At 41.2% G+C, this 15,417-nt stretch overlaps 1 protein-coding gene and 1 long non-coding RNA gene across 12 annotated transcripts in view; both read left to right on the top strand.

Moving 5' to 3' along the window:
• Positions 1-15,417, top strand: part of Trpm (Transient receptor potential cation channel, subfamily M) — a 46,561-nt gene that overhangs the window by 13,668 nt on the left and 17,476 nt on the right. For 4 of the 11 annotated variants that reach the window (NM_001299519.1, NM_001043084.2, NM_001043085.2 and 1 more), the window contains exons 1-7: positions 4,399-4,772; positions 10,735-10,817; positions 12,688-12,850; positions 12,920-13,060; positions 13,223-13,295; positions 14,323-14,482; positions 14,658-14,794. In NM_001299519.1, the coding sequence (NP_001286448.1) occupies positions 4,746-4,772; positions 10,735-10,817; positions 12,688-12,850; positions 12,920-13,060; positions 13,223-13,295; positions 14,323-14,482; positions 14,658-14,794 (784 nt within the window). In that variant the 5' untranslated portion in view covers positions 4,399-4,745. Of the gene's footprint in view, positions 1-2,139; positions 2,275-2,731; positions 2,929-4,398; positions 4,773-8,290; positions 8,348-9,103; positions 9,564-10,734; positions 10,818-12,687; positions 12,851-12,919; positions 13,061-13,222; positions 13,296-14,322; positions 14,483-14,657; positions 14,795-15,352; positions 15,380-15,417 lie in introns of those variants that run through there. The other 7 variants (NM_001144201.2, NM_001299518.1, NM_001414109.1 and 4 more) reach the window with 6 other exon arrangements.
• lncRNA:CR44241 (long non-coding RNA:CR44241) lies at positions 613-1,106 on the top strand. The gene has a single exon (NR_124560.1). It is a non-coding gene; the product is annotated as a long non-coding RNA:CR44241 (long non-coding RNA).

Below are 15,417 nucleotides of genomic sequence, written 5' to 3'. Positions count from 1 at the left end.
ACATCCTGGGTTCATTTCTCATCGTTGGAGGCAGCAGCCTGCGTCACTCTTATCTCAATTAGGAACCCATTCATTCAGCCACTCCCTGGCACTTGTCGACAGTGTCCGCAGAGGTGCCTCATACCCCAGTTGGCCATGACTGATAGCCATAAAATTAACACTTACCGTCAGTTTAGGGTTACACTTTCACGAGAATATGCTAGAATTGACCAGAAAAACAATCATATCTTATATATATATATCAAATCATATCATATATTATTTTACATGTGTTTAATAAGGTAAATTCGCTTTTAAACAGTTGCATATTACACAAATTTTTGTATAAGTTAATAAGTTAAATTCGCTTTTATACAGTTGCATATTACACAAATTTTTGTATATAACCAACGAATGAAAATCCTTAATAAACGTAATAGAATTTGGGCCATCAATTTGCCTAGGTAAAATCAAAATTGATTCAAGAAAAAACCTTTTAATTACAATGCCTTCCATTTGGTTCGTCTAAAAGTCATTTTGGCGGAAATCCATATGTGTTTTCTTTACCAAAAAAAAAATTGGGAAAGCAAGCTAAGAGGCTTAGATTATAAAACAACTGACGAGAACAACAGAATGTGCTGTGGATCAGGCGTGGGGGCACTGTGCACATGGCAAGGCACATGGCTCCGGTTCCTGTTCTGGTTCACCCGGAGGCAGGTCCTTTCATCCTTGTCTCCTTTCCGTCGCAATCATTTGCGCGCCAGTTGGGGAAAATCTTTAAACAGTGACGCAAATGCGGGCTGGCGTATAAATTTCACACCCAGCACCCACTCGTCGGACTTGGCAGACTGATTGTGGCACTCAAGAAGAGTCCTCCAGTGGTGGGCCATCACACCACATTACGAATGGAAACCGCTGGAAACTTGCCAGTTCGCTCAAGTTTGATGCAAGCAGTTGCGGTCCTTAGTACGCGATTGATATGGACTCAAGTCCTGCCGGTTAATCACATTGCCATAGTGTGTTGTGCCTTTCAGCGAACAACAAGTTAAAGCATCCCGAATAATTCGAAACAAACACGCACACAGGCCTGCCAGGCAATTGCTTATTAAAGTCCAATTATAAGTTTGAGCAATCATTTGGGGGAAAAGTCAGCAGGACCAACGTGTCCTTGGTACTTGGCTGAAATGTCTTTTGTTCGTGCATAAATTTAATGGTGCGTTATCTCAACTGTGTGCCTAACTGACTGCACAAAAATTAATCACATGTGGGTGGAAATCGTATTTAGATATTGATTTTGTCGTCTACTAGCTTTTTTATCTGAGGAGTGCTCACAGCATACGGGACTGTGAATTCCACCCATCCAACGCTGGAGCGGATTATAATGCTCCAGTATAATCTCGAATGAAAGCGAATGTCTTGAATTCCGCAAATTAAGAGCACGCGGCCCAGGACTTTTTCTTCGGCTTTACTTTCACTTCAGCTTTCGCCGCCTTTGTCGCATTTCCCGCATTTCCCACTTTTCTCGGTCTGTCGGGGTGTTCGTTGTATGGCACTTCATTCATGCTTAGCCGGGAATACTTGGCATAACTTTTGCTGTTTCCAGCGCTTATTTTATTTCACTTTCTGGCCGTCCCACTCACGTCCTGTCCAGAACTTTGGCTGCCGTTCTGGCCAGCTCGCATTACTGTAATGAAGCAGAGCTCAAAGCCCGTCGTCCTGTCACTTGAGACGGAATACGGATACGCAGACGGATTCGCAGTCGGAGTCTGGTGAGCCATGTGTCGCCACACACGCACTGTTGCCGTCCCCATAGAAGAAGGTCATGTGAATATTCTCTGCTAAGCAGAAAAAGGAAACCCTTCCGCTGAAAGGACTGAAAATACTGTGCACAGTTGAATATTTAAAATATTGAATTATTTAAGAAAATGTCTCATTTTCTATTCCCATTCATTTTTGCCTGTCATAGGCTCTAGTCGTATGTTTCAAGAAAGTAACACTTTTGTCTTGTGAGTATTATAACCACAGCGTGGTAGAGTAGTTACCACTTATAATTAAAAGTTCCCAACACTTTGCCTCTTTTGTAGAATGGCTCTATCCTTTGAAAAGTTGCATATGAACTTGGAACTTGATTTAGTAATAGTGAATTCAACTCGTTTCCAGACCATCATCAACTATTCCGCCCCGATCCGCCGCCTTCGTCAAGTCGAGCCACACATGTTGGGTAAATTCACATCGAACCATGTCCAGGTCTACCATCAGTACTCGCGACCTGTGCCCGTAAAGAAGCCTGTCAAGGTGAGTGAAACTACCCGAGGAACTCGGATCTTGGTTTGTTTTCGTTTTCTCGTCCTGTTTCCGTAAGCAAACACAATTAGCATGCATTAACAGAAAAACCCTTTCATTGGCATTCCTTGGAGAGGTTCATAATTGGGTGCAAGGTGAATGGGAAAATTTCGTTGTATATTTATTTTGTTTTTCAATTTTGTGTGTCCTGGCTTTCTTTTTTCATTTGTTTGTGCCGTTTTGTTTACACATTGCCGTCGCACAAAAGCGGGCTTATTTTTATATCAAATTTTTTTCGAGAGTGTGGATGCTTCTCACAGGATACATTTAGCATGACACGTGACAAATCCCCCGCAGAACCGACGCACAGCACAAATATCCTTCTGCATGCCTGCACGCCAAAGACAAAGCGAGACTAGCGAAACCATAAATAATTGATATTTCATAATTGTTTTTCTTAACACTGCAGGCCAAGAAGCCTCACTCGCAGGCGGAAATCAATTGAAGCGGATACCACCCACCGTCGTCCATAGTCCGACGTCCACCACCCACCACCCAATTTTCCCACTCCTGTTTTCAGTTGTTTATGTGTGCGTGTGCGTGCGTCCACTGTGGACGATGTTGAAACAGAAGCGTTTGGCGAAGCAGAAACCCAAAGCGAAACCGGTAAGCAAAAACGTCGAGTTGGCCCAGATCGAGAATATATAACTTCTCCCCTCCTAAACGCCTATCTCTTCAGGTGCTTTTAATTTGATCTATATATATATTTCACCCATCCAATACGATACGTTCCTCTGCTCTTTGCTCTATAATTGCTATTTGACTGACTGCCAAACTGCTTTGTTGTGGAAAACTGAACTATCTCGCTCTATAATTATCTCTTGAGTTTTCCCCCTTTCAAATGGCCTTGTTGGAAACTGTCTAGTGTAGTTTGTAGCCAAACTATTCCGAGTTCTTGTTCGTAGTTTTCTTTTTGAACTTTTTTGTAGTCATTAGTTGGCGCAACTTTTTGGCCATTTTAAGCATTATTGGAAATGTATTTTAAATAGTTTGCTTCTTCACCTAGACATTGGCTTACTCAATTAGGCCTGTTCCTGTTTTCACTTTTGCCAACATTTTGCTAAAGTGAACTGTATTAGGATTTATTACATTGTTTTCGATTATCATTCATTAGAGGTAAAATAGTTTTCGGCTATTAAGTAACTATAATGAAACTTATCGGAATGCTGAGTAAATTTCAATTATTATTATGTAGTGAAGTACTAAAGTGCGTATTTTAAATATTGTTTCAGTTGTTATGTAGTTATGTTCTTTATAAGTTGTTTATACCAAATTTGTTTCCAATATTGCTTAATTTTAATCTTTTAAAATAATTGAAAATTTTAACAAGTTCTTGCTTGACGCCTATGAAATATTAGATAGCTGTAATATTAAAATAACCGTGTAACATTTATTTTTAGCTTATAATCTTTTTCTTTTTACGTTTTAAATTAATGGTTTACGAAGTTTTGGTGGTAATTACGGAAAACTCTAGAGAAATAACTTGATACTTATGGAAAGCCTTAAGTGAAGATCAGAACAGGCCTGTTTGGTGTAGAAAAGTTACAGAAACCGCCTGAAAGTATGCAACAACTTCCGAGGATTGACTCTAGTTTCGTGGAGTATCTGTTTGAGCTTATGTTCTCGTGGATTCATTCTCTTGTTATCAACTAACTACCAATTGACTGACAGCTGCTTATCGAAGGGCTGAGAGTTGGGGGCCAGCTGTTTGACTTATTCGCGGGCGAAACTTTAATTGTTTGAGTTGTGGCCACGGAGGCCAACACTTAAATGACGGAAAAGTGAGTGAAAAACTTGGAAAATCAACATAATTATGACTTGCGCATTTTTTCCCTTTACGAGGGACATTAAAATGCTTTTAAAATGCAAAAGTTTTTCCTCAAATTTCCCGGAGTTTGTAAACTGAAACTCAAACCGCCGCCCAGACCGCTGAGAATTCTATGCGTTACTCTTCACTTGGGGCTTATCGCTCTCGATTCTGTTCTGTTATTGTCGATAATATTGCTGCTATATTTGCGACGCTAATTGACACCACTCGCCGTGGCCGAGTGGGAAAGCTCTCCGCGGCGATGGCTCAGTGCTCGACGCAGCTCCATGCGAGCCAAGCGGGAATCGCTCGCTTCGATATCGGCTACACCGCGAAAAAAAAAACGAATACACAAACATTTTAATTGTTCGAATTCGTCAACATAAAGTGTATATAATTGTAAAACAATTCCAGATCTTCAAATATTTTCCAATTCTGCAAAAGCGCTTAAAATATATAATCATCATTTCTTTTTATGAGTGTTTTTTAAACGATTCAAAAACTTTTCCCACTGTGTACGCACGTAGTTCGTCGAGAGATTAGATAGTCGCGTGAGTAATTTTTGGAGCATGTGGATACCCCCCGAATTGCAGAGCAAGTGCATCTGGAGCTGACCATGTACTTCGAGACCAATTGGGTGTTTGTGAGTAGACCAGCCCTGCATGGGTAATTGTAGTTAATTGGCTCTGGTACGGCGGAGAACTGCATTTTGTTGGGTTTTCGGGGTCTAACCGGTCTGGTGATTCGCTTGACATATCTGTGTTTGCTGTTTCTGTTGCTGTTGTGATGTCTCCGCCGTTTTGTTGTCGTTTTGTGTTAATCAGCAGCTGTTGACTGTCAAGCGGAGAGCGAGTTCTCAATCGGAATACGCGCGCTTCAGTGATGCCAATATAGCTGGCATATAGTTGGAAAAAATGCGAGTAATTCTTATTACTATATTCAATGGAACCAAAAACTATAAAATGCGTTGTTCTGATAACGCACAGTTTGTTAACAGGTTATTTATTAAGCAATTTTCATCATTGTATTGTCACTTCTTTTCGCACTTTTTTATGACACTTAAATGCTTCACAATACAGTTGCAATAATAATTTACAATGGCTTTGTGTGGACAAAAAACATTTATTGTCAGAACTAAAAGCGTATCCATGTAGGGGATTGAGCACTAGCAATTATTTAATACACAGGCAACAATTGGTAGATTGTTTTATTTTTGAACCGTTACATTAAATACACCCTTGGATGGATTGTGGACACATCTGGCGCTGAGCCAGTGAGCAAACTTTTGAGGGGGGTGATCCAAAAAAGTCAATTTCGCACTTCTTTTGAGACCCAGCCATGCAAAAGCAGACCTTGGCAAATTCGCTGAATGCCCCCAATGCCACACCATCACTTCGCTCCTTGGATGTATCACCACGGCGACGTCTTGTGGCCCTTTTTGTCGAGAACGAGTGTGGCACTTCATCAGCCATGGCAACAGCCGCTGCAACAGCAGCATCAGCATAAGCTCCTGGAGTCTCTGCGGCAGCTTCACCATCAATTTTCCACTTTGGAAACCCGTAAGTCAAGAGCAGGTGAAACACTAAAGGACCACCGCCCAACTCCCAGCGCTCACCACCCAACACCCATCACCCCTTTTTGTTATTCGCCCAGCTTGCATTATGCACGAGCGGATGAGATGACGGCGCTTGATGTGGGTATTAAGTGCTGTTTATGTTGCACAACTTTTATCGGTTTCGATAAGACAGGTGGCCCGGCAAATTGCATCCTGCGGCTGAACATTATCGAGCTGTGGTTTAATCCCCTAACTGCGAGTGCATCAATTTTTATGCTCGATTCCGGATGGCGAACTTAATTGGATAACCGCATGTTGAGGCCTTCAGTTTCACAACTGCATTGTTTCTCCGATTTCCTCTGGGAGTTTCTGAACAGCATATTGGCAAATTAGTTTAGCAATTTCCGTCCAGTGAACCACGTTAACCAACAAAGGTTTAAAACTATTTGCCCTACTCCCACACATATGGAAAATCATTGCTGCACCACACCGATGTGTTAAACAAAAGTTAATTAATGAAGTTGCCGCTGCAGGACTGATATTTATTTTTTTTATACATCATTCTTTCGGTCGTGCATGGCTATTAGCCATGGCTCAGTCGTTTTGTTCTACCCTGACCGTTTAATTAATTTGAAATATGCCACATTTCGGTCCACATCAACCGAACTGTGTTTTATGCCCACACAAAACTTTTGTGGCTCTTGGCTTGCGCTGGAGGAAAAGCTTTTATTTTAATAGACGCTGCATGAAACGGTCCCGAAGAGATGCCCACATGCATTCACATACATATAAATGCGAGCATACATATAACATATATGTATGTATAGGTATGTATGTACGTACTATATGGTTATGCGTTATATGCCCAAAGGCTTCGTTCGGCTGTAGATGAGCATAACATTCTTAATGCTTCGCTCCACTTTTTGCGGCTTTACGTCCCTCGCTTCTATTGGTGGCTAAAAGTTTAATTGGTTTTCCTCTCGCCCGGAGAAAATGTTCGGGCGCATCCGTGGGAACTCGTAGTTATGAGCTGTTAAAGTTTTCCCTTTCATTTTTATTCCGTTTGCGACCAAGTGTCAGAAAGCAGTCGGCAGCACACATTTTAAACTATTTATTACTGAATATATTTCAAATTATTCCACTGCTTAAAGAAATAATGGTCGAGAGTCATTAAAGTTTAAATCCAATTACAGATAACAATAATATCGTAAAGATTTTTTTATTCAATTTCTTTAAAATGAATCACCAATTTGTTTGTTAATGAATTGGGGCAGCTTTCCATTAGTGAGTAATCACGATTTATGACAGTGCATCTGGGTGCATGCACTTCACTCTTTTCTCGTGCTGACCACTTTTAAATGCATAAACTAATTTATTAACACTGATTTTTTTGCTATTAACTATTCACCAAGTTTATGATGAAACTGTGAACGTGCTTTGTGGCCATTTTGGGGCTTAGTCCGTGCTCCTCCATTTTGGTTTTGTGGCAAATATCATGAATTTCATGAGGCAGCCAGTGCGGTGAGTGTGGGTGTCTGAGCTTATAGTGCCACCTGTGGCCACCACCTGCAATTGCCACTTGCCAGTGTAGAAGTGGATGCTGTTTCAACTGCCTGCTCAGTGCAACCAGCAGTTGCGACAGACAGAGTCTGTGTTTTACCTTAAGCTGTGGTTTTGGCATGTTAAATGCCAGCAAGAAGCGTCAGGTGCTTTTGAATAGTTACTTCTAGTGCAATTCACTACAGTCAGTCGGTGCATACTTTCAGGATGAGTAGCTGTAACCCTCCACAATAATACTTAAAAATAGATTTATGCTGGTTATTAACATTAAATTCTAACATTACAACCATAGTTTAAATCAAAGCGGTCTGGTAGTAAGTCAACGTAGTGCGTCCCCCCCACAAAAATGAAATGCCCGTTGCAACGGAGAAGAGCGATTCATTTTATGTCACAACTAATTTTAAAACATAATATTTTTCTTCTACTTTCAACTTTGCTTTGCCCAACACAAACCCCAAACACTGACACGCCAATCTTTTCGTAACTCAAAAAAAAAAAAAAAAAACACCAACGAAAACGTGACCCTGTCCAAATGTATTTTCCACCTTGATTTGGATTTAATTTCGTTCTGCGACACAATGAACAATCCTTGTTATACATTTTAATTATTGTGCTGCGATCTGTTAATTAATCTTTTTTTGTGTTTTCACACTCTATTCTCCCACCCACCACACCACACATGAAACAACACCCAAATCAAAAAAAAAATCTATTTTAAAAACAACAATGAATAATACGAAAACCACGAATTGTTGTTCAAATATTTAATGCACCATTTCGTGTATCTGTGTGTGTGCGTGCGTTTTCAAAATTGCACAAATAAAAAAAAAATATTAAATGCGAATATTGAATCATCGAAAACAACGATTACCACGACCTTCAAACGATGACCATAAACAAATCTGCAATGTGTTTGTGACATGTAAACGCTAAAACAACATGACTATTGTTAAATGTAAATGTCAATACCCACGTACACTCACAAAACACAAAACCAAATTGAAACCGAAACAATACTGAAACCAAACTATACGAAACCCTTAAAGATACCATGGGGACTGAAAAAAATCTGTTGGGGTCTGATAAATATAACCGTGCCCAGGGTAAGCAATCTACATTCCACTTTAATTTCTATATCATTTAATCGCTTTCGTTGTACGTTCACCCACAATTGCTGTTGTTGATTTTGTTTTGGAAATTAATAAACCTACTTGTTGCATTCGTATTAGCCTACTAATGTGCACCTAACCCATAATCTAAGAAAATGTATTTTAAAACAAGCTAGATCCTGAGCTTTAATTAGCAGCCGCGTTTCATTTAGCTGCCAAAGGTAATTAATTAAGTGTACTATTTCAGGAAATCCATTTACTAGATTGAGCTTACAGAATAGACACTCGATGGTCGATAGATTTCACTGGCAATTTCGCTAATTAAATGGCATTTGATTTGGACCATCATTTATTTAGAAAATCGATTTAATGAAGCATTAAAATTTCAGCCAGGGCGAAAGTGCCAGTGACACCAATCACAGGTCTTGGCCAAATGACAATTTGGCAGTCCACAAAAGGGCTTTTGGCAGTGAGATTTTAGGTTGTAAAGCGAATCTTTAAGTTTTTAGCTAATAAACTCGAATTCGCTCCATACTTTTGGGTGCGATGGCAAATGCAATGAAAAAGCTTTTAGACCTGCAAATGAAACTAGGTGGATTACCTCTAGCTGGGCTTATCTTATTTAAGAGCGATCTGCCACCCCCACTTCCACAGCCGCATCCACTCCGAAACGGAGATGCCTTTCGCAGATTGGCCTTTCATACTCAGCTCGGTTCAACCAAATCGCGGGCTGCATGTGCGTGTCAGTCGAGATTCACCTGTCGTCCGATTCGGTTGGGTATGCAAATACTGTTGCAGCTGCCGCCGCTCGCGAAACGCAGCGAATTCAATTAATTAGAGCACATTAGCGGAAAATAGCGTAGAAAGCGGCAATAGCATGGTGGTTACCGACTCCCCGCTCGCCCCTCACAAATATGTGCGTCGAATTTCCAAGGACTTTTCCACAGTTCGCAGATACAGCAATACGCCGGCTGTAGTCGTCGGTTCGTTTCGAGCCTCCACATCCGCCTTCATTGCGGCCGAATCGGCAGCCCATTTGCCCACTTGTAGCTCCCCGACTACCAGGACTCCAGTTTCCACGCCGCGAGGCATTCGACGGCGCCAGCGGATGAGGAAACGCTCCTCCGTCTCCTCGACGCTATCGAAGGTCCTTATACTCAATGTGCGTGATTTGCTGAAGGCGCACGCCGGCAGTGAACCCCTAAAGGAGGTAGGCCATTCACCACTTTAAGTGGTAACCTCTGCTAAGTGAAGGTAACCATACCAACTGCCCGCTAACCACTGGGAATCCCAGGAGCTGTTTGCTCCCTCTGTGAATTGATGGCTGGGTTGACGCTGGGTGTTGCCCTAAAGTTTGCCACTTTGGCTTTGTTTGCTGCGATAACACCAAAGTTGCAGTTGGCCAAAGTTTTGATTCGGAATTGGAATCAATTGTGCGAATGCCAGAGGATTGAAGTCGGCATGAAAACGTGACTGGATTTGGTTCACATAAGCCGATCAAAGTGCACTAAGCACTGCCAATCATATTTATAGGGCTTTGTGGTAGCAAATAGGTATTGATAGCAAAGAGGAAAAATATTTAGACCTGGCGCGAAATTGTTGGTAAAAGACGACTTTATCGGAATAAAATACAACTTACATGTACTTCAGTTTAAAATTCTTAGAAATCAGTATTAGTTAAATATGTTTAAAGCTAACAGTTCTGTTGAGAAAGTATATCATTTTACTTTGAAAAGGATTGAAATTGCAAACAATTTGTTTGGTTGCTTAGTTAAATAGTAAAAGTGGGTTAGTTCAACAGTTGCAAATGTAAATGTAAATATATAAATTAACAATACAAAAACCCACGACAACCGCCCCATCCACATTGTAAATATTTTATTCTGCAAATGCGTATCTTAATTTGTTACATTTGTTGGTTGTCAATTAACAATTTATTTATCTATATTTGTTTTCGAATTAGTACTGTTTAAATAGTGATTGTATTGTGTCGACGTTGTTTATCCTGAAATAATAATAGATATCTATTGAACAAATTTGTACCTCAATTGTTTTTTGTTATTTATTTTAAGTGATTTAACTGTAATTATTGAGACCTTCTTTACTTTCAATCCAAAGTAAACTCAACTTTTGTTCGATAAATATTAATATTTATATGTATATTGCATAATTTTGCACTCTTAGTCCTCGATATCAGTCATTCTTTGTGACTCTTTCGCTGACCTGTATACTTATCGAATCTTTTGTTCACTTCAAGTTATTTTCCATTTGCTCCTCTAGCCGTATTATCAGTGTATAAAGTGTAACTATGAGCATTAAACGCGGCGATGTTAAAATTGTAAAAATAATATTTTAACTGATTTCCCTTCTGTTCAATCTAGCACCAGCCGCGTAGTTGGATCGAGACAAATTTCCAGAAGCGCGAGTGCATCAAATTCATACCATGCCCAAAGGACGATACAAAGTAAGTGGCACATAATTTAATTTATTTGCATTTCAATTCATCCTCTGATAGGCAGCAGAGGGTTGCGAAAAGGGGGGGGATGGGGGCGAAAACGAAGGGAGTTGGGGGTCGAAGTCCAAGACGAAAGCTGTTGACCCAGTTTCGCATATCAAAATGCTCAACGAGATGCAGTGAATCGCTACTGGCCCAGTTCCTAGATCGCTGTGTATTTAGTTTCGTTTTTGGGCGTTAGCATTTATTGTTTATTATGACAGCCGCTGTCCCAAGAACCAGCAATTGAGATAAATGTGCCATAAACCCGACCGCGGACCCGCCGCTTCAGATACAGATGCAGATACAGATATAGCTACACACTCAGTTGCTGTTTCTGATTCGGATTCACGTTCTGGTGAAAGTTTTCCGCACGGCCAGCACTGCACTGGCGGGACAAGCGATGGGTTTATGGCCCCCTTGACTTTACATGACTGGGAGCCCTGTTATCAGCACCTGGCTTGCCAAATATTTGCCCGCCGGTCTACACTTTTCCTCCCGCGTTTTCACGACAACCGGTAGCTGTCACTCCCGAAAGCATCTCAACTAGTAGTTCTGCCCGGCGAGTTGAAATTCTGCCGTAGTTTGCAACTCAAACTTGGCTAATTAAAATTAATTCGCCAAGATTGTTGTTTATCAGGCTTTGAACTTTTACAAGGTAAAATTTTATTTATAAATAGGAATTTGCTCGGAAATTTAATCAGTACGACTGGATCTTTTGGTTTACAAGTAATTAAGAGCTCATTACATAAATTTCGATGAAAAATTCATACATATAGCCAAACTTTATGAAACACAATAATTAAAACTTGTTTATTTCTTTGCGAGTAGGTTCAAAGTTGAACATGTGTAATCTAAATAAACAAATTAAATAAAGCGCTCTTTCTGAATTCGATTACATTAGACATATGTATGTATATTGACGGTACTTTGGCAACCGCAAGATTTTAAATTTGAAATTTCCACTGTATCTCTTGTTGGAAAAAGTTATCCTATTATGGCATGTCTACCGCATATCACTCACGGCAAGTGGAATGAGCCACAGACACGTGTCGATTAATTTGGTTATTTAATTCCATTCAAACCGATTCAAACCGAGACGCAGCCTGTGTTCGGGGATCTAATTGAAATGCATTATTTAGCAAACAACTTTAAGCACCTGACAAGAACATCAGCTGGCAAACAGCAAACAGACAGACAGTCGGTCGGTCGGTGGGTTGGATCGGGTCAGACAGGTTATTGGCTGCCTCTTCGGTTGGGTCTGCCACACATATGTATGTATTTTTTGGGGCTACGAAGTCAACACTCACGCACACGGGGGGCGTAAATAACGCTTTATGCTTCACGTGGGCATCGCAAACAAAGTGACAGGTTAAGGCTGATGCGTGTATTATTCTCGGGGGGGCGTGGCACTATGGCTGTTGTTTGCCGAATATCGTTTACACCCACATATCCTGACAGTCAGTCAACACACTCGATGGCCATGATTATGTGGGCCAGGAGGCACCTGCAGATAGATTTCTTGCAACTTAAGGTGGAACGTAAAAAATAGTGCCTTCCTCATTTGTTAAAGGGAAGTCTACGACATATATCAATTTTTAAATTTTTCTTAAATTAAATAATCATTTTTAAAAAGTATAAAAAGAAATTCATAGAAGTTTCTTATTAATTCCATGGGAATTGGAGGCAAACATTTTTGTGTTATTACATTTTTGGTAAATTAGAAATTTTGGCGAAGTAGAGTGATGTTATAAAAGGTCCATGCTGCATTTAACCCTTAAAATGTGGATGTTATTTAATAATAAAGCGATATTCATTTGGGTGAATTTTCTATTTGCAGATGCTGCTGTGGCCAGGCCCAGATCACGCATCAGACGATACCTGGCATCGAGAGTGGGTCGCCCGGAGACCTCTGGCTGCCCACCAAGCACACCCGCCCACAGCCCACAGATGCCTATGGAACCATCGAGTTCCAGGGCGGCGCTCATCCCACAAAGGCACAGGTAGGACCTTCCCATCCGGGGCAATCTCTGTTAGTGTGCTCTTTAATAACTTTTGCCCGCCTTTTCCAGTACGTTCGCCTGTCGTTCGACACGCGGCCGGAACTACTGGTGCAGCTATTCACCAAGGAATGGAATCTGGAATTGCCAAAACTTTTGATCACCGTGCAGGGCGGCAAGGCCAACTTTGATTTGCAGGCCAAGCTGAAAAAGGTGAGGAAAATGGCGGGTGGCGGGTGTTGGGGTAAACTTTCGGTCCCAAAACAGAGCCAATTGCAAAACGAAAGTGGAAGAAGGGTCGTGTGTCACACACTAATTGAATGGCCGTGGCCTCCTGAAAGCGAAACTGGAAACTGATTTCTATTCGATTCGCAGGAGATACGCAAAGGACTGCTGAAGGCGGCGAAGACCACTGGAGCCTGGATATTCACCGGCGGCACCAACACCGGTAAGCATTCCGTTTCATTTAAGTTTTATGAAAGGACACTACCCGGTTTTATGGCCAACGATTACGGGCGGGCCAACTTAAATAAGCACAAAGAAAAATGAGCAAGGAAAACAAACAAACAAACAGCCAACCAAATGGGGGCCGGAAAAACTTAAAGAGGAAAATGAGGCGAGCCGAGTGCGGATGAGCGACCCCAGTCGAAAATTAAATAAATAAAATCCCAAACGGAAATCACGCAGCCAGTGATTGTACACACTTCAACTGCTTGCCAGTCAACATATTGTGCTACCCAGTGGCCCTTTGCTCGGGGTATATCGGGATTGCAGGGTAGAGTGGGTGTGAGAGTGGGTGCAATTGGTAGCCCAAATAAATTGGATTATCAAGTCAGCAAGGGTGGGCATACTAAGTACATTGGGGTAGCGCCGGAAAATTGACCTAATATGCACTGGCTGCTGGTTCCCTTTTTATGGATTTAACCTTGATTCGATTCCTGAAAAAGTACCCTATAAAATGTGTATATTCGTAATGAAATCGTTCGATATAAATGTAATTAAATCGGTGGAAAACGCGATGAGTTTCATGACGTTTGAGAAAAACTGTGACATTTTTTCAAAGCTCAATATCTGCAAACGTTGTATTTGAATATGTTTTTATTTTATTTTCTTCATTCGGCATGCAAAAAAATAGTCCGACTTTTTTTTTTTTGATACAACAATAGTGAACAAATAAAGAAAAGCAATGCTTCTTATTTTGTTTGGATAGAAGCGCATACTAAAGTCGCATCGAGATGCTGTATACTTTATTACATTTTTCATTCGAATGCTTTTCGTCCTTTTTTTGTCGTCCGGGTTTTGTGCTCGAGCTGTTATTAAGTTTTAGACACGCCCCTCAACTAAGTTATAAAATACTGAAACTGGAAAGGTCGCGTGGGCGGGCGAGACTATCGCAATCCTCCGTGGGGGCAAACTTGTTTACGCACTTGCTCAACGTGGCCATTGTTGTACTTCCTCCGCTTCTCGGCAAACAGGCGTCACCAAGCAAGTGGGCGATGCCCTGCTCCTGGAGGGTCAGCAGCGGACAGGACGAGTGGTCAGCATCGGCATCGCTCCCTGGGGCATCGTGGAGCGCAATCACGAGCTGCTGGGCCACAACCGCGAAGTGCCCTGCCACAGCATTAGTTCGCCCAGGTGAGTACGTGGGGCGATGGAGTTAATGCATATTTTATGGACCCAATCAGGGCAACAAGTTAAATGGGCCTGGGCCTGCTTTAAAAATGCATGAGTATTAGCTGTTGCCATTCCCAGTGCTATTAAGTCGACTAACCTGTTGCAATCGTTGCAATCACCTTTTCGTTCCTTTCAGATCCAAATTGGCCGTGCTGAACAATCGGCATGCGTACTTTCTGCTGGTCGACAATGGCACCCAGGCCAAGTATGGCGCCGAATTGATCCTGCGGCGCAAACTGGAGAAATTCATATCCAACCTGAAGCTTCATCCATGTAAGTCGAGGACAAAAGCCACAATATGACAGCTCGACAGCACAAAAGGCCAATCAGGCCACAGATTGAAGCTCCTTGTCATCGGAGGCCATTGAGAGCCATTTCTCTTCATGGCCAATGCCGCGGGCTAAGCTCCGAATGGCCGGGATTTCAATCTGATGTGGCGAGCTGCTGTTGGTAGTTACTATTGCACTCGAGAAAATACTAAAGATATGCTTTTTACGTATTTTGAATAGATCGGTTCAAAACATTAAAATAGAGAGTTGAGTCAATGTTTTTAGTGCGAAAGGAATTGGCTAGAAGGGAGCGTCAGGTATTTCAAAAGTCAAATTTTTGATTAATTTCTTGCGGAATGAGCCAAAAGTTTGGTTGCTTGTCCTTCTAATAGCATAGATTATGATTATTAAATACAAGAGACGAAATTTGAGACGAAATTTGAGTATTTAAAGGATAGTTATTATGCGCTAATACTTATGGTTAGTCTCGTCTATTATATTGGCATAAACCTTGATGTAACCAGTTTCCTAAGACATTTTTAAAATTTACTTATACTTCTAGCAAAGAATCACTGGCTAAAAACAAACGGTATACAGAAATTCGTTTCATTTTGCTCGACTTAAGCT

The sequence above is a fragment of the Drosophila melanogaster genome, chromosome 2R (assembly GCF_000001215.4).
Source record: "Drosophila melanogaster chromosome 2R".
NCBI classification, from domain to species: Eukaryota; Metazoa; Arthropoda; class Insecta; order Diptera; family Drosophilidae; genus Drosophila; species Drosophila melanogaster.
The sequence above is the reverse complement of the archived record's forward strand: the minus strand, read 5'-3'. Positions and strand labels throughout refer to the sequence as shown.